At 42.2% G+C, this 18,475-nt stretch overlaps 1 protein-coding gene across 1 annotated transcript in view; it reads left to right on the top strand.

The window, feature by feature from the left end:
- The window catches only part of SORCS3 (sortilin related VPS10 domain containing receptor 3), a 620,529-nt gene that overhangs the window by 191,798 nt on the left and 410,256 nt on the right, over positions 1-18,475 (top strand). Inside the window, exon 2 of the mRNA XM_023206212.2 lies at positions 5,233-5,300. Coding sequence (XP_023061980.2) covers positions 5,233-5,300 — 68 coding nt within the window. The remainder of the gene's footprint in view (positions 1-5,232; positions 5,301-18,475) is intronic.

Here is an 18,475-nt window from a genome sequence, read left to right as displayed (position 1 = left end):
TCCCCCCAGGATTATAGCCAGTTAGGTCAAAAAGGTACTTATTTGACAAAGCTTATTTGGTAAACCTGGGTCTCCCAACAATTTGCCTAGTTCTTTTCTCATTACACATTTCTGCTTCCTATTTCTCTCTCCAAGAACAAAGAAAACAAAAGTTATCTTTACCCCTGGGCCTTGAGCTCTAGATCTCTCTCCCTGATTTGCAGAGTTTAGCAGTTGTCTTTCTAGTTCACATAAGAGGTATTCAGTAAATATTTGTGGAATTCATGAATGAATGATAAACTCCTTGAGGGCAAGGGTACATTTTTCTCTTGTCTGCATTCCTGTTCATTGCTTTGCACAGAAGCCCACATAAACACTTACTGAGTGGAGGAGCATCATGTGAGAGCAGAACAAGCATGGCTGAGTAAGACAGGCACGGGCAGAAATGCTGGCTCTGTCTCTTGTTGGTTGTTTGCTGTGGGGACAATTTGCTTAACCCTTGGGCCTCTGTTTCTTTATCCATAAAATGGGAGATATTGTATAATACCTGCTCTGTTTCCAAGGTTTTTTGTGAGGATTGAGAATTGCCCAGTGTAGTACTTAGCACATAGTGGGAGTGCAATTAATGTTAGCTCCTGCTTTTTCTTTCTTGAGTTTGAGTCCCATTCTCATTCTGGGACCATCAGCTGGAGGAGATTCAAGTCAGGTTTTGCTGTAGATCTGGAACTACCCCCTCCACCATCCTGCCTGCCATATCCACCCACTTTGTTTCCTGAGCCACACACTCATCTCTTTCTGGTCTGAGTACTTGCCCAACAGCCCCAGGCTTGTTAGGTGGGTTTATTGCCTCTAATTTCCATGTTCTTCCGTGGAAATTCACTCCTCCCCAGTGGCCTTTGGAAGGCTGTGAGCAATGGGAGAGGTCAGGCTTTCTCTTGCTCTTGGTTTGTTTGCTTGGCATAGAATGTCTTAAGCCTGAAGGTTACATTATCATCTCTTCATGGCTCTATTAATGTCCTTCTGTGCTGGACTCCAGGGGAAAAGGAATTTCCATCCTATAATTCTCAGTGTTTTGACTTTTCCTCTGGGGAATGCTGCTGTGACCTCGCTGAGGTATCCTCCTCATATGTGTCCTGCTTTATTTGTAAGGTTGAATTCAATGTAAACGAAGTGGTGTTTTACTAGATTAGGATCTCACCATGGTGGAGTGGGTAGTGTCACTGTAGCAGAGAGGTGGGAAAGGAACCATGATGTGATGGAGCCTTTCTGGAACTGTGGTCCTCTGGCTGCCACAGAAGAATTTTGAATCCTACTCAGGTTCTATTGAGTCAGACTTGCTGGGGGTGGGCCATGGAATCAGCATTTAACAGGTTCCCCAGTGGCTCTCAGGCTCCGGCTTATTCATGGAATGGGAAGAGCACTACCTTGGGGGCACTTGGTCAAGGTCAGACATTGCTGAGACTTGACCTTGAGTCGTGTTCCCCTTTCTGGGGCTCCATTTTTTCATCTATAAAATGAGAGCAGTAGACTGGCTTAATAGCATTTCCTGCTGAAGTCTGTGATTTACCAACACAATATCAATATCTTTCATTTACTCAAAAGCGATTATTTTATAAGAACCTTCAATATGCTGAGCCTGTGAAGGAGACAGAAGTACCAAACACAATCCCTACCTTAAGTTGTGTAGGCTTTAGTTGAGAAGGCCACTCACGTAACATTCAGAAGCTATCAAGATAGTGTTTGCAATAAATTGCATGACTCCATTTTAAGCAAAATAGGACTTCACAGGAGAGAACATTTTTGATGTCTGGGATAATCCTGGGAGGCCACCTGAAAGGGGTGGGCTTTGGACTGTTTCTCCAACATCAGGCAGGCAAGTACAGGGGATAATGAAAGGATGGGGCACAGGCAGCGATATAACAATAGAGCATGACAGAAAGCAGAGATGTGAGGATGCGTTTGTCTTACCTGAGGTACCTTGAAAAACTTAGATTGTTTAAAACAGAGGACAGGTTTTTGCAAACTGGAAAAAATGATTGGAAGAGTATGCATGGGCCAGACTATGGAGTCTAAGTGTGCCAGTCTAAGGAGTATGGATTTTACCCATTGGCAGAGCAAGCCCGTAAAGTTTTCTGATCAAGAAAGTGCACGAATTAAGAGGTAAAACTGAAACCATCTACTATGAAGACAGAAGTAATATTCACAGAAGTGTGGAAGGATATGTTAGTCTGGATTCTCCAAGAAGCAGACATGAAGATTAAATGAAATGTCTGAGAAACCTATTAGGAAAAATGCCCATGAGAGAAAATGGGAAAAGAGCGAGAGCAGATTGGGACAACTGCTGGGCTGAGATGGAGATCTGACCCTGCAGTGAAGGAGATGGGTAAGGAAGGCAGACAGGCAGGTAGGCTGGCTGGGAGAATCTCAGACTGTAGTGAGGTTCTGTGGAAAGTTTAGCAAGGCTGTTAGGGGATCTTAGCATCAATGTCACCCATCAGAGGAGTCCTGTCACCCAGGAATGTGTCTGCCTAATATTTCTGTTGCTTGTAACCATTGGCCAGGAGCAGCTTTTGTGGGGTGTGGGCTTGGCAAGAGGTAGCAATGGATTTCAGAGCACAACAGCTGGAGTGCTTAGTCAATTATGCTTCCTGCAGGTGGAGATCTGAGAGGCACATTCTCATGGCAGCTACTGAGGAGAAGGAGAAACTAAGGAGAGTCTGGTAATATTCTCTTGGGTGGTTTATCTACAGAACGCCTGCGTCTTTGCTCATGATGCGTCCTCTGTGTAGAAACACTTCAGCACTCCCTTTAGCTAGTTAGTTTCTACTCTTTCTAGGTATTAGTTTGGGTTTCACCCTTAGGAATCCTTCACTAACTTATTTATCTAGTTTCTCTATTTGGTGCCTCAACATTCCCTGGTTTTCTGTGCATTCACCACCATAACACCTATCACTCTGTATAGGAGTTGCCTGCTCATTTTTTAGGTTTCTCCCCTACTAGATTAGACTATGAGCTTCTAGAGGGAAGAATCTGGATCTTTTATTTCTGTATCCCCCATATATAGCCCAGTGGCCAGAATATCATAGCCATTCAATAGAGGAAGAAAGGAAATGATGGAAGGAGAGAGGGAAAAACAGGGTGGTCCAAGCTTTGAGTAAGGAGAAGGGTTTTCCAGATCTAGTGGTTAGAAGCTCTGCTAATTAAGTGAAACTCTTACCCTCAGCGTCTCTTTCTTCATTCTACATGGATTTTGCACTTTTTAGAGCCATGTCCCCTGAAGGCTTGATGTTGGGGAAAACACGAAATGGTCTGACTTGCTCCTGCAGAGCCTGCGTCAGGTGGTCATTCTGACTCATTCCTAGTAGATCGGTTTTGAGCTTTTTTACTTTTTCCAGAATTTGGCATGGCCTGCACATAGCCTTCCATGCTTTTACACAGTGACTTTAAGAAAGACTTGGTATATAAAATAAGGTCAAATCAAGAGCAGAAGAACTTTGGGGTGTGTGTGTGTGTGTGTGTTTGTGTGTGTGTATGTGTGTACCCTATACACTGATTCAGCAAACAGAAATTATCTGGCAATTTGCTAGATATTTGGCGAAGCTATGGATAAGTATATTTCTTTGTTAGTCTCCAGCTTTAATAAACAAGAAAACTGGTTATGAATGGGAGGGGCAAAGACCTCTAAGTGACTGTAGAGAACAATTCTTTGCATGGGTTCCTCATTCCTTGCTGTTGTGCTGTGGTAATAAGACAGGTAGCCTGGTAGAGTCTACTGTTCTACAAATAGCCATGCCACTGGTGTGTGCTATTAATACATACTCTTTGATTTGTGCTGTGGTAATAGGACAGGTAGCTTGGTAAATTCCACTATTCTACAAATAGCCATGCCATTGATGATGTTTCTTGCCAACCTTCCATTCCTCACCACAGAGAAATTGAATGTCCCAGTCACCTTTGGCACATAATGGATCATATCCCTTGCCTTTAATTTTTTTTTTTAGTTTATATAGAAGAAATGGAAATGGGGCTTATTGACCCCATGGAGTGCTGGATGAGAATAAATCTCGAAGTGAGCATTTTGTTGTTAGTTAAGTGCCATAAAAATGTTCAATATAGTGGCTGATTATTTGTCTTTAATCTTAAATGGATACCTAGAATGGGAAAGTCCCATCTCAATAGCAGAAATTCATTATCTCGGAAAGAATTTAATGGTTGCTGTGAAAATGAACTGGAGGAAGTTAAATTGTGGAATAGGAAGGAGCTGAAAAAAGTGAAATGAGTTGTGCATTAAATTTAGATAAACACAATTATGTGAAACTGGATTATCACATGTGCAGGCAGGCAATGTGTATTATGCACCTGCGTTTTGATTAAAATTGATTCAGGTGCACGCGCTTAGCATCCTTTTAGATGTAGAGCTGTGCCCAAGCCACTGCCCAGATGCATGAGAGGCAGGTAGGGAAACATCTGATGGCCAAGTCCTTAGCTGGAGAAAGGGCATGGGAACAGACTGGTCAGCCCAAGACTGGGTAAGAAAACCACCAACTGGATTACAGGCAGCCTCAGTTGTCTGATACGTCCAGCTTCCTTTTGGGTTACTTAACATCAACTGATGTCAAGAAGGTGGCCTTGAGTCCAGTGGAGTTCAATGATCTGCTTACTCCACAGTAGTGGGGGCAGGTGATACATGGTCGATGGCAGATAGTATCAGGGGATGTTGGGGAAGTAGGCCTGCCTGCATTCAGGTATTTATGCCTGCCAAGGCCCTATTGATGGAAACACAAAATCTCTTTGAACCCCTTTTATAGACAGAATCAGGCCCACTTCCCTTTTACCCTTTTAGGTCCAATTCTGTGAATCAGAGTCATCTCTGGACCAAAAACAAGCCTATCATCTGATCTCTGGGTGGCCTTGGTGGTGAACAAAGCCAGCTGGCCTGTGTCTGACCTTGAAGGAGGACAGATGTGGAGAAACAACTGTCAATAGCCAATTAATTCCTGTTGGCATGTTTTATTTCAAATGCAAAGCACTGTCAGGATTAAAATAAATGCTACCAATCACAGGGATGCATTAAATTAATAACTTTTTTTCCCCTTGCTTGATCCTATAATACCCCACAACTCAATGGATAAATACTAAGCCCTCCTCTGGGTGATAGGAGATGCATTGTATATTGTTACACAAACTAAAGTAAGCTTCCTTTTTTCCCTCCCTTTGTTCCTCTCCTCTGCCCTTATCCCCAACCCCTTGCAGGTCATACTTATCCTGACGAAGCTATATGACTTCAACCTGGGCAGCGTGACTGAGAGTTCACTTTGGAGGTAAGCGGATTAGAGATTCGTAAGGAGCCACCCTGGCTTGGCTCACGTAAGAAACGCAAGCAAAGCAGTTGGGAAGTGTGCACTGGAAGGAGCAGAAGATAGTCCTCTTCCTGGAAGCTCATGCTAATGCTCCAGGTGGAACCAACGGCCCCCACCTGTGAATTCCTTTCCTCCTCTACTTATCTCTTTTGGAACCTGTTGCATATATATCCTGGCCCTCTCGTTGCTTCTATGTTTTTGGAGTATCTCATTCTACTTGAAGAAGGTGGGGCCTGGCTAGAGAGATCAGATAAACATGCACGAGTAGAGCTTCTTGATTAGGAAGCCTGCTGTAGGAGGGATCCTTGTCCTGGATATGAGTCTTGGCCAGAGAACTGTCTCCAGCCCTTTGCATCTGTAAGATGCTGTGGTTCTTGAGAAGGCAGTACCATGGGCACAGATACACGTGGGAAGAGGTACAGATACAAGTTCGTCTGATGATGTTCTGATCCCCAGGCACTTTTGCCTTCAGGGGCCCCTTGCCCCATAAAATAGTATTAAAAGGTCTATTTTGCACCTGCATTGGTATAAAGACAGCTACATTAATATCATGTATTAAAACACTTGTTTCAGCCTAGTTTATTCTTTTGATTTGAAAATAAAACACTTTTGGGGCCTCTAAAACTGCTATACCTCTTGTGCCTAGTGGATAAGCTAGCCCTGTTAGCAATGCTTGTGCACACAGGACAAGGGAGAAGAAGGATATGGGTGAGTGAAGTCAGAGAGAACCTTAATAAAGCCATGAAACCGGGAGTTTCTCAGGACAGGGAATGCTCATGTGTTACACACACTTATGTGTATACCTCATCACGTACATACGCACACCCATACGACCACACTGACACGCAGTCACACGGGTCGACAGTGGGTCTCATCAGCCACTGGCACTTGGTGCTTCACCCTCTCTGCTAGGTCTGTGAGACTTGAGGTGTTGTTCGTTTTCTCCCATTTACCTTGTGATGTGTCAATACCGGGCAGGAAGCTGTCACAAAAAGCCATGCATCTGGCTGCATCATCATCCCTAAGTCCTGTCCTGAGGGTTTCCTGGGGTTTTGGAGCAGAGGGGACTGGGGTGTGAAATGCTTCTTCATCTGACCTGTTTATTTGCAGAGAACTAGGCAGCTTCTCTCTAGGGAAGAGGGAGTAGTCACAGCATCTATTAAATATTGAGGGGTTAATTGCTCATATCGACTGAGGCCTGCCTCCATTTTCACAGGACGTCTAAAACCTAATTTTGCTGCTCAGTGAAAATTGGCAGAGGTATAAGTAACCAGCATGCCTCTAACAAATGAAAGTATGACTATTTCCACTCACACGGTACTTTCCAGGGAATTAGAGCCTCAGAAACCTCCCTTCAAGCCCAAGCACAGTGCTGCTGTGTGATACTTTAAGCCTCATTCCTGTGGTGTCTGCTTGGTCAAATCATGAAACATGCCAGAAAATTTTATCTTTACATTGAAAAACAGCTATTCCTGCTACCTTATGTTGCAGAAAAGGTTTGGCTATTTCTAGGAGCAGGCCAGGCAAGTATAGGAACCTAGGCCAGTTGCTTAATGCTAGAGGCCTTCAAGTTATGAAGGATGTTTCTCACAATTGCAAGAGCCAGTGTATTCATCAGCATGTACCAAGAGACAGTGTATAGCTTGGTGTCTGTATGGGTACCCTGGTGTTCCATTGCCAGGATTGAAGTCCCAATTTGTCCACCACCAAGCTGTGTAATTTTGGGCATTTTACTTAATCTCTCTCTATTAGTTCCCCAGGGCTGCCATAATAATTACTACAAACTGAGTGGCTTAAAGCAACAGAAATGTCTTCTCTCACAGTTCTGGAGTCCAGAAGTCTGAAATCAAGGTGTCATCAGGGCCATGTTCCTTCTGGAGGATCTAGGGTCCTCCTGGATAAACCAGGATGACCTCATCTTGAAATCCTTAATGACATCTGCAAAGACTTTTTTTTCAAATAAGGTTCATTATAGATTCTGGGAGTTAGGATGGGGACATATCTTTTAAGGGAGTTTATCATTCAATCCACTTCACTAAGTCTGTTTCCCTGCATATAAATTGGCACAGAACATGTCTTTGCTCTAGCCTCATTTATCTTGCTATTCCTCCAACATACCACCATGCTTTTCCCGAGAGCTTTTACACTGAGATTTTTCCTCTGCCTAGTGCTCCCAGGCGACAGAGCAGACACCTCACTTCCTTCCCTTCTCTGGTCACAGGTCACCTAATCATGAGGTCCTTCCCTAGGATTCCACATTCCATCACTTGGCTACATGTTTTTCTTGGTCCTTATCACCAGCTGGCGTGCTAAATGTTAAGTTGTTGCTTTGTTATTGTCTTCCCACACCCACTCACATCTAAGCTTGTCTAAGAGGGAATTTTTTTCACTTTAATTCAGTGCTGTATTCTCAGCATCTAGAAGATTATTTGGCACACAAGAGGTGCTTAATAAATGCTTACTTAGTGAGTAAATTAATGAATGGGTTGTTTTAAGGATTAAGTGAAACAAATGTAAAAACATTTAGTCCAGTAACTCACACATAGGAAGTGCTTACTTAATTGTAATTATTAATGATTGTCATAGCCCTGTGTTTGGATAGAGTTTTCATTCCGTTGTTGACTTTGTTTTTAAGGATCCCTCGCTGCAGAGGTGCATGTGAGGGAAATTATAAGACACCAAGGGAGTGTAGTCTGTGTTATCTAGGAATTAGCAGAGATCTTTGAGGTTGAAGGTCGGGGGTTAGGGAGGGGAGAAGAGTGATTTAGAATGTTGTCCTTTAAATACCAATTTCTATCTAGTCAAAGATATTCTTTTATAGAAAAGATTCTTCAAGCTGGGTGTCGGCACAAGGGGAGGGATGCAGTTTGGCAAGTGGAGAAATGTCCCTACCACAGGGCAAGTCCAGGTGAGGCTGGTCTGTGGGAGAGAATGTGCTGGGCCAGGTCCGGAGGGTGTGGGGATTGGTCAGGTTCACAGAAGAGGCCCAAGCAAAGGGAGTTACTCAGAGCGAGTTTACAGATCACAGATTCCACATGGTGTGCCCTTATGGGGATTTGGAAAGCTGCTAGATATTATGGGCTTTCCCTGTTGATCAATATCATGTATGAGTATATTTTTGTGTTAGGTTTCAGGAGGTTCACGGACCTGATAAAGCCCAGCTTAGGAACCCCTGGATAGAGTGTGACTGAGGAAGGGGACTGCTCCTAAACTTTCTGGGGGTTTCCTGGTTTGCTGGGACCTCATTGGGAGTCTTCTAACTTTTTACTGTCTTTCTCACGCATCTTCTAAAGATCTGTATCTCCCATTCTCTTTTCCTGTACTGATAATGATGTATTTTATAGAGCCTAGAGCAGTATGATTTCCCTTCCTAATACAGTGTGCAGAGAAAAGAAACTAAATTAAACATGCACCCTTTCAGCTTCGTGATTCGGCTTAACATGCTTAACCAAGTTGCAATTGAATTCAGTGATTCTTCTTCGGTGTTCTGTACAATCAAGAAGCCTGGAACAGCTGCTGTCATGACAAGATGACACCCCCTGTCAGGTGGCAATGTGATATAATTATTTGCCTCACTGGATTAATAATTCAGAGGCCATCTACTTCTAAATAGATGAAAGACTGTTTAAAACCATTAATTTGTGTAGCAGTATCTTATGCCCTTGTGACATTCTTTCCGGAATACCTTGGTGCGCTTCTGCTGCTGGTGGCCAAGGTTCTTTCTTCACCACCACCGGGGTGGTTATGTAAATTTGTCATTTAGCACAATAGCACAACCATCTGTTGGTATCCCTTAGTCAAAAAACACTTCACCTATAAGATATCATGTTTAGAGAATTAATGAGGTTGGGGACTGACTTGTTTAAAGGATGCAGGGCTTTCCCTGAGTTACGTGGGTCATAAGGCTGAGGTTAGGAGCACTCCCTGGCTCTTGATCTGAGCCTCATTCCACAGTGTCATATAGCCATTCTCAAAAATGGAAACTTTGCAGCTATACAGACATAACCCTCCTATTTATGTCTCTTCCGTTCCTAATAAATTTAGGCCATTGTCATGTGGTAGGGTGGTGCTATGGACTCAAAGGGAGGACCACATTGTTCTCATTTCCGTGACAACTGCATATGGTGCATGCCTTGGTGCCCTATTTATGCCCTCTGCACTCGTGGATGCACGTGCATCTCTGCCTCACTTGGGCATTCATGATCCTCAATTAGGGAGGAAGGATGTTACTTTTCTCTGGAAGTGGAAACTCTGATAGTGCCAATCAATCCACAGCTTGAGGTTGTTAAATCTTTACTTTTGAACATATGTACTGGTGAGGATTTATGTTTCTGATTGGCAGATCACTTCTTGGACTCATTTCTGTATGTCTTGGACATAAGCCCTTGGACTAATAAACAAAAACTTTAAAGAAGTTTAAGTTACCCACTTCTGGAGGGAAATGGGTTAACAAGCAATTCTCCAGCTTCTGCCCCTCTATCCTAAGTATGACTGTTCATCAAGGGTCCCTGACTGATCAGCTTCAGAACAAAATATACATGGTAAAGGAACTTCAGGTATGAGGTTGCCACAGGTAGGCGGTCCCCACAGGTGTAAGGTGTCCACAGGTGTGAATCTGCGCAGGAGCTCTCCTCTGGCTGCTGGACTAGGGTCTTCACAGAGCTAAATGAATTTGCAGTTGTCTAGGCACGAGAGGAAACAGGAATCATTTGCAAAGAATGATCCCCTTCAATGGGTAGACCTTGGTTCTTCACCTCTCTCCTCTCTTGCTTTATTGCACCCACTCTTAGCCTTGCTTTACTGCACCCACCCTAGTACTATGGGAGCCATTCTACTATTAGAAAAGAAACCAGACTGAACAGCCATTCTTCCTGTATGCCTGGCTTCAGGATGCACCATAATTGATTATGATGTATATGGAGAGTATGGATTCCCAGGCACTTCCTGCCAGAGACCTTCCATGACCCTCCTGTCTGGGTGGGAGGCTCCTCCTTTGCTTATCGGTAGCTTTATATCCTTACACCATATTGGTGATTTGTTCCTAGCCTGTGAACTTCTCAAGGGCAGGGAATGCATGCCTTAGTTGTTTCTGGATCATTGGCAATGCTTAGCACTTTAACTATACTGAATAAGGATTTGGAAACCTCACGAAAGTTTTCAATAGCCCCAAACCAATCCCAGCACCAGCCCTGCCTTGCCGTGTCCCTTTCCATGTATTGAGTTGTCTCATACTCCTGCCACTTGGGAATTCTGTGACTTTTCATCTGGTTCACAAGCTGTTGTCTGGACCACTTATTTTCTCCTTAATTGTTCTCTCAGTGACCTTTCTCGAGGATGCTGCTTTTTTTAAAAATAGAAAATGGAGACCTTTTGAATTTATTAATTTTTTGTTTGCCAAGAAAACCTTGATAATAATTGCTAAGACTTCCCAGAAGTTATTAGTTTACAAATTTTAATGACACTCATGATTTATTTATGCGCTTCCCTCCCTCTACAGCTGCTCACCCCAATTCCTTGGTGGAATTCCTGCTGAATCTGAGTGAATTAGCGGAAACAAAACTGCAGATTGGAATGACATTTTTTGCTAGACTGTTAATTAAAAGCCTTCCACCCCATTCGCTAGGCTCTTTATATGCGAGGTCCCGAAGGCTGGGCTGATATAAGCTGTGAAATCCTCTGTCTAAAACTGGGATGGTCTCCTATTTGCTTGCTGTAGTAATCAATCTGGTGGAAACTCCTGAATGGGTCACAGAACTTTCAATTGAACTGATATTAATTGAGCATCCGTTACGTAAGCAGCCCTGTGTTCATTGCTGGGAGATGCAAAGTAAGTATGTCATGATTGCTATCCTCAAGGAATGTTTCATTTGGTTGGAAGATAAGATGAATGTACATGGGAAACAACAGCAGGCATATGTAAGAATATATACATATCCACAAAATACAGTGCATTCTGCAATGACTGGCTGTGCTCTACAAATGCTCATATTTTTATTATTACCACTCCACATCATTCCATAAAGAATACAAAACAATTCTAGGAATGAATCGGAGAAGAGAGCAATATGGCAAATATATTTTGTTTTGCTATTTAATATAATATATCCTATTTTTCTACTGGGATGTGTAAGCTTCTTAAAAAGAAAGAAGGCTGGGCCTGGTGGCTCATGCCTGTAATCCCAGCACTTTGGGAGGCCGAGGCGGGTGGATTACCTGAGGTCAGGGGTTCACAACCAGCCTGGCCAACATGGTGAAACCCTGTCTCTACTAAAAAGTACAAAAATTAGCTGGGAGTGGTGGTGGGTGCCTGTAATCCCAGCTACTCAAGAGGCTGAGACAGGAGAATCACTTGAACCTGGGAGGCCGAGGTTGTAGTGAGCTGAGATGATGCCACTGCACTCCAGCCTGGGCAAGAGAGCGAGACTCCATCTCAAAAACAATAAATAAATAAAAAGGAAAGATATTGGTAGTTCCCATGGTTCCTAGAAACATCTGGTGACAGTGGGATGGCATATATAGTGTTTAAAGGGGGGGTGGGTCTTGGATTCAAATAGCCTGGATGTGAACCCAGCTCTATTGCTTACTAGCTATACCATCTTGAGCAATGTTTTAGTCTCTTTGAGCCTCAGTTTACTTCTCCATAAAAATAGAAAGATAATAAAGTCTATCTCATACAGGTTTTGTGGGAATTCAGTGAAATAATGCATGGAATGCAAATGTTGTCAATGTAGTCAGTATTTAATATAATAATTATGATTTGTTCATATACTCCTACTCTATTGGCCCAGCAGCCTCAGCCACGCTCCAGATGACAACTGTGCTAATATCTTTAGGAGGATGGGGTACAGAACAAATCTAGACTCCTAGGCATATCATACCTGGAAATTATGCATTTCTGCTTGAGAGAGAATATTCCTGTCTTCCCCTTTATGTCCTCATTTGTGTTTGGCAAAAGGTGAAAGTTAATGTATTTCTTGGGTTTCATACACCAGATGCTGCTGCTGCTGCTGGTGATTTGGGGTACATGATGCAAAGTACAATCTGATTTTCCATTTCTTCACCATAGTGTTAACTTGGTCTTTACTGGTTTCCTTTTCATATAACTTTTGGAGAATCTAAGCCCATTGAAGAGCTTTGCTGTCTCTCAAGTAATTAACATGGAAGGCAGGGTGGGGCCATGCATGTTTCTCAAACTTGTTGCACTCAGCTCACTGCAACCTCGACCTCCTCAGGTTCAAGAGATCCTCCTGCCTCAGTCCCCCAGTAGCTGGGACTACAGGCACGTGCCACCACACCTGGCTAATTTTTTAACATTTTTTTGTAGAAATGGGGTTTCACCATGTTTCCCAGGCTGGTCTCGAACTCATGAGCTCAAGCCATCTGCCTGCCTCAGCCTCCCAAAATGCTAGGATTGTAAGTGTGAGTCACCACACCTAGCTGAAGCTTTTGAAAAAATAAATTCCTGAGTAACGACCAACCTTACTAAATTGAAATCTCTTGGGAACCACTGAACTCACTCAAGGAAGCTTGGGTTCTAGGCCCACCTCTGTTACTAATTATTCAGATTACTCATGCCATCCTTCTGTTTCTTCACAAATAAAGGTCTTAGATGAAATGATCTCTCGAAACCCTTTCAACTCTGAATCCACAGTCTCTGTCATACTGGGAAGTCAAACAGGAAGCCCACACAGGATTTATGATATCCAAAAGATACCTTTCTTGAGCTAACAGCACTGCTTCTGAGCACAGCCACCTTCCTTTGTAAAATCTGCTGGTGAAGTTGCAATCCAAGTGTCAATAAAATAACATACTCTGCTAACTTGCTGTTCACTGATGGATATTATCCAGTTGGCAGACATTAGCCAGAACACCTGTCCAAACTACTTAGTTTAAATTCATTAAACACAGGGAGCATCATACAATCTATGAAAGTCTTTGTTCTGAAAAAAAAAAAAAAGAATGAGAAATGAGTTTGCTCTAAATATTGGGCCCTCAGACATCTTACTTTGCTAGAGAATTGAGAAATGAGAACACTGGAGAAGCAGATCTGGATTACAGATTTAATGTTTTCCTATTTATTATGGGAAAAAGGACTTCTTTTTATGGCTCTGTCTTTTTTCTTCCACGAGGCAGGACCACAGCATGCATAAATCTTGATTTTTGTCCAGTGGCTGAGAGAATGTAACACTTTTGTATGGATTGTGTCTGTGGATGGTTATTTTATGTTGTTTTCCCTTTTCTCCAAATGCAGTACCATTTTATCACAATCATAAATAACCCTGCCATTTGGATAAAGGGTGTGAAATTCTGCCCATCCCTGTCCACAGCCTGAGCTCCCTCTCATTTTCTCAGCAGTCAATTCATTAGCCTTCTAATGAAGTTAATAAGTGAACAGGATCAGACAGTCCCTTCTAAAATAACATTTTTAAGTGGATGCATTTCCTTGCTCTCTAAGGTAGGCCTTAATTTATTTCCCTGCCAGATGGCCATGTGTGTAAAACTATGATAGGTGGCCCCTTGGAATGTGGTTTGAAGCCAAAAAAGGAAAAAATTTCAACTCACACAGAGCCTATCTATTTTCAAGTTTATAGGAGAGTGATTTGACATACCCCATTCCTGCTTATATATATAACGACTATAAAGATTAGGTAGTCAAACTTTCATAGTTACTTTCTCATCATTTAGTGGCCAATTACTTTATTGGACATAGTCTATTAATGTCATTAGGAGGTTTCTGGCAAATTCCCTTCAAAGACCACTACCCTAGACATTATTTGGCGGAAAATATGTAAACTGGTAAAAGACCTTTCCTGTTACACGTCTGTGAGATTTCTTTATAAGAATCACTGAACTTAGGAAGTTTTTTAATATGTTATTATTGCTTCCAAATGTTTTGTGCCCAACTTAAAGCTAAAGCTGCGCTGTCTTCCAATACATAAGGTTTATCTTGTAAAAGATCCCCCCCTTCACTGCTATTATTCTCTTAAACTTGCATACCATTTTTAGTCATTGTCCACATGAATACGGGACAGTTCTCATATTTCTGGGAGAAATGGAAGGCCTGTGTAATTGAACATTCCATTTTGCAGATGGATTGTCTGGCATCCCTAGTGGGTTGGTGGTCAGTGATTTCAGATCTGGGACCCCAATCTTGATCTTCCAGTTCTCAGCAGCCCCTTGCTCTTGCTGTCATGTTGGTAAGCATGCTTTCCTGGCCTTACAAATTTGGCAGCCATTCATGTTTCATGTGAAATCTATGGCTGAGGGACTACTTTTGGGACTAGTAGTTTCCTTAGATATTTGCCTAAGTGATTTTCAGTTCAGGTGGATTATGAGAATCACCTGGGAAATTTAAGAAAAGTCAGTTTCTTGGGCCTTATTCTAATCCCACTGAATCAATTTCTGGGGTCAGGATCCATGAACTTAGAGTTTTAAAGAACTCCCCTCTTGATTCTGATGTGCCACTGATCTAAGGCACTTTATGGCCATCTTTGCTTCTAAAGTGTCATTTGCTTCTAAAGTTGTTTTGGGTAACTCACCCGCAGCATACCACCTTTCCCTCTACCCATCTTTCTTCCTTCTGGCTCAGAGTGATGAGCGTAATCATTCATGCAGAAATCCATAGTTGCACCCTCCTCTTTATAATGACAACCATAAAGGTTAATAATTGGAATGTGCTCTGGCACTTACTAACGAGCTCACATTCTGTCAGCATCAGGGCTGTTTAATTGGGCAATTAACATTGATCTTAGAGAGTGGCGCCACAAGAGAGTGGTCATGAGGTGCTACTCCCCTGGAATTGTGCTTGAGATAAGCCTTATGAGGGTGAGTTGGCCGTCAGGAATCTAGGTTCTGGTGGGGATCAGAGGACACAAAAACTGGGGAATAGACCGGGCACAGTGGCTCATGTCTGTAATCCCAGCACTTTGGAAGGCCAACGCGGGCAGATCACAAAATCAGGAGTTCAAGACCAGCCTGACCAACGTGGTGAAACCCCGTCTCTACTAAAAACACAAAAAGTTAGCTGGGCATGGTGGTGTGCACCTGTAGTCCCATCTACTCAGGAGGCTGAGGCAAGAGAATTGCTTGAACCTGGGAGGTGGAAGTTGCAGTGAGCCAAGATTGGGCCACTGCACTCCAGCCTGGGTGACAGAACGAGACTCCATCTCAAACAAACAAAAACAAAACAAAACAAAAACTGGGGAATAGTTTCCAGGTACCTTTTGAAGGCTTTCTATTCATAAAGGTTTTTGGTTGCAAGTAACAGAAACCATTGCTAACTTAAGCAACATACAAGATTTGTTGGAAGAATACTGGAATTGCTCAACATTTGGAAGAAGAGATGAGCAAAAAAACCCCAGCAGTGACAAAATTCCAGGAATCTCCAGCAGCCATAGCAGCTGGATGTCATGGATTTACACTCTGGTGAGCTGCTATCAGATGACAACTGCCTCCTTTGAGGTTTAAATTCCTGGAAGAGAAAATGGAAGAGACCACTTGGGTCAAGGAGTCAAAACTTTAACTGTATTTGGTAGGTAAGAGTTCCCTGGCCCAGCTGGCCCCTTTGTTCATCTCTATGCATAGAGAGGCCGGGATGATCAGCAGCAGGGCAGGACAAGGTTCTGGGAATACCAGACATCACAGATACCATATGTTTCCTGATGGATTCTAGTATACAGATAACTTAAATATGTACAATTTTAAAGAACATCCCTCCAATTATAATATTTATTTAAGAGGCCATCAGTTACTATGTGTCAGAGAATGTGCTAGGAGCTTTACTCATAAAAATACCACTTGTAAAAACCTTGCAAGGGTTTTACCCCATACTGGTGGATGATAAACCCGAGGTTCTTGCTGACAGTGGGCAAAAGAGATGAAGTTTGACCTCAGGTCTGTAAAATGCCAAAATCCATGCTTGACTCACTTGCCCCTTACTGTCTTCCCAAATAGCTTTTAACTCCCAGTTTAGTTTGTGAACATTGTCTCAGCCCTGGACACTCACTTCCACATCTGTTCTCCTGAACCTTAGACAATGTACCAAAGTTTTAACAGTAGGGTCTTCATAAATGAAGATGATATGATTGGTCCGATATAATCTCTACAATTTTTATTTCTTGTAATGCCTCCCTCCCAACCCATTCCCCCACCAAGAGATGCAAGTAGAATGCTCTTAATCATTCACAAATTCTCCATTCCTGTTAGGAAAGGTGGTGGGTGATTATAGAAAATTGTCTGGGATGAGTGTGCCGTTTGTGTTCACACGTTTTTAATGCAAATTTTACTGATATAACTGAACATTCACAGGCAGTTATAAGAAACAATACAAAGAAGATACTGTGTATACTTTACTCAGTCCCCCTCAGTATTTTGCAAAACTGCAATATAATATCACTCTAGAATATTGACGTTGATATAATCCACCAACATTATACAGATACTCTAAGGTTTAGTTGTACCCATTTTTTTGTGTGAGTTTGTGTGGGGGTGTAGGGGGAGGTAGGTTTGTCTATCCGCCCTCATAGTTATGATGCTGAAATACTCCATCACCACAGGAATCTTTCATCTTGCCATTTTATAATCACACCTACCTCCCTCACCCAAAATCCCTAATCGCTAAACCCTGGCAACCACTAATCTGTTCTCCATTTCTAAAATTCTATTATTTCAAAAATGTTCTAGGGTCATACAGTATACAATCTTTTGAGATTGCGTTTTCTCACTTTTCTTCATTAGCATAATTCCCTGGAGATTCATGCACTTTTTTGTGTATCGGTAGTTCCCTTTTATTGACAAGTAGTAGTCTAGGGTATGGACGTACGACAATTTGTTTAACCATTTACCTGTTGAAGGGCATTTGGGTTGTTTCTAGTTTTTGGCTGTGGAAAATAATGCTGTTCTGTACATTTGAATACAGGTTTTCATGCAAACATGTTTTCATTTTTCTGGAATAAATGCATGTGAGTGCAATTTATCCTACTCTCCTTGAATTGCTTTTGCCCCTTTGTCAAAAATCAGTTGTACATATTTATATGGGACTATTTTTTGCTCTCCATTCTGTTTCATTGGGATGTGTCCATTCCTCTGCCAGTACCATCCTCTTCATACGGTAGTGATATGGTAAGTCTTAGTGTCAGGCAGAATGATTACTCTCACTTTATTCTTCTTTGTTTTAACTGTTTTCACTATATAAAATCTATATGTATTTTGTTAAGTGTACACTTATTTAAGTATTTCACTTTCTTTGGAGTGATTGTAAAATATATTGTTTGCTTAATTTCACTTTTCACATATTTATTATAATTGACTAGAAAATGAAATGGGATTGTCTTTTGTGTGTTGACTTTATTTTCCCAAGACCTTGCTCAACTCATTTGGTATTTGCTTTTGAGTGTGTGTGTGTGTGTGTGTGTGTGTGTGTGTGTGTGTGTGTGTGTGTGTTTTGAGACAGGGTCTTACTGTATCACCCAAGCTGGAGTGCAGTGGTGTGAACATGGCTCACCACAGCCTTGACCTCTTAGGCTCAAGTGGTCCTCCTTCCTCAGCCTCCTGAATAGCTAGGACCACAGGCATATGCCACCATGCCTGGATGATTTATAATTTTTTTGTAGAGATGGAGCCTTGCCATTCTGTCCAGGCTGGTCTTGTACTCCTGGGCTCAAGTGATCCTCCTTCCTTGGCCTCTTAAGAAGTGCTGGGATTACAGACATGAGACACCATGCCCAGCCATGCTTTTGAATGTTTCTTGTGAACTCAGCACCATGCTAGGCATTTTTTGAATGCACCAGGAAACAGAGTGAAGCTCTCTAATGAGGGATGTAAGCCTGTTTGACTCTATTCAGACCATGTATTAGTATAATTCATTTAATGAGACCTACTGTGTACAATATGTTTTCTAGGCACTGTGGGCCATATGAGAATGTAGAAAAGATTTTCCCTTCCAGGTTCCCCTAATTGGTTGGTCTCTCTCTCTCTCTCTCTCTATACACACACACATATATATATAAAATAATTTATATATATGTAAAAATTAGAGGCATATATATAAATTAGAGGTATATATTTATATATAGAGAGAGAAAGATAAAGAGAGAAAGCAATAGAGAGGGAGAGAGAGACCATTGTTATATGATATT

This window comes from Piliocolobus tephrosceles, chromosome 9 (genome assembly GCF_002776525.5).
Source record: "Piliocolobus tephrosceles isolate RC106 chromosome 9, ASM277652v3, whole genome shotgun sequence".
In the NCBI taxonomy this organism is placed as follows: Eukaryota; Metazoa; Chordata; class Mammalia; order Primates; family Cercopithecidae; genus Piliocolobus; species Piliocolobus tephrosceles.
The sequence above is the reverse complement of the archived record's forward strand: the minus strand, read 5'-3'. Positions and strand labels throughout refer to the sequence as shown.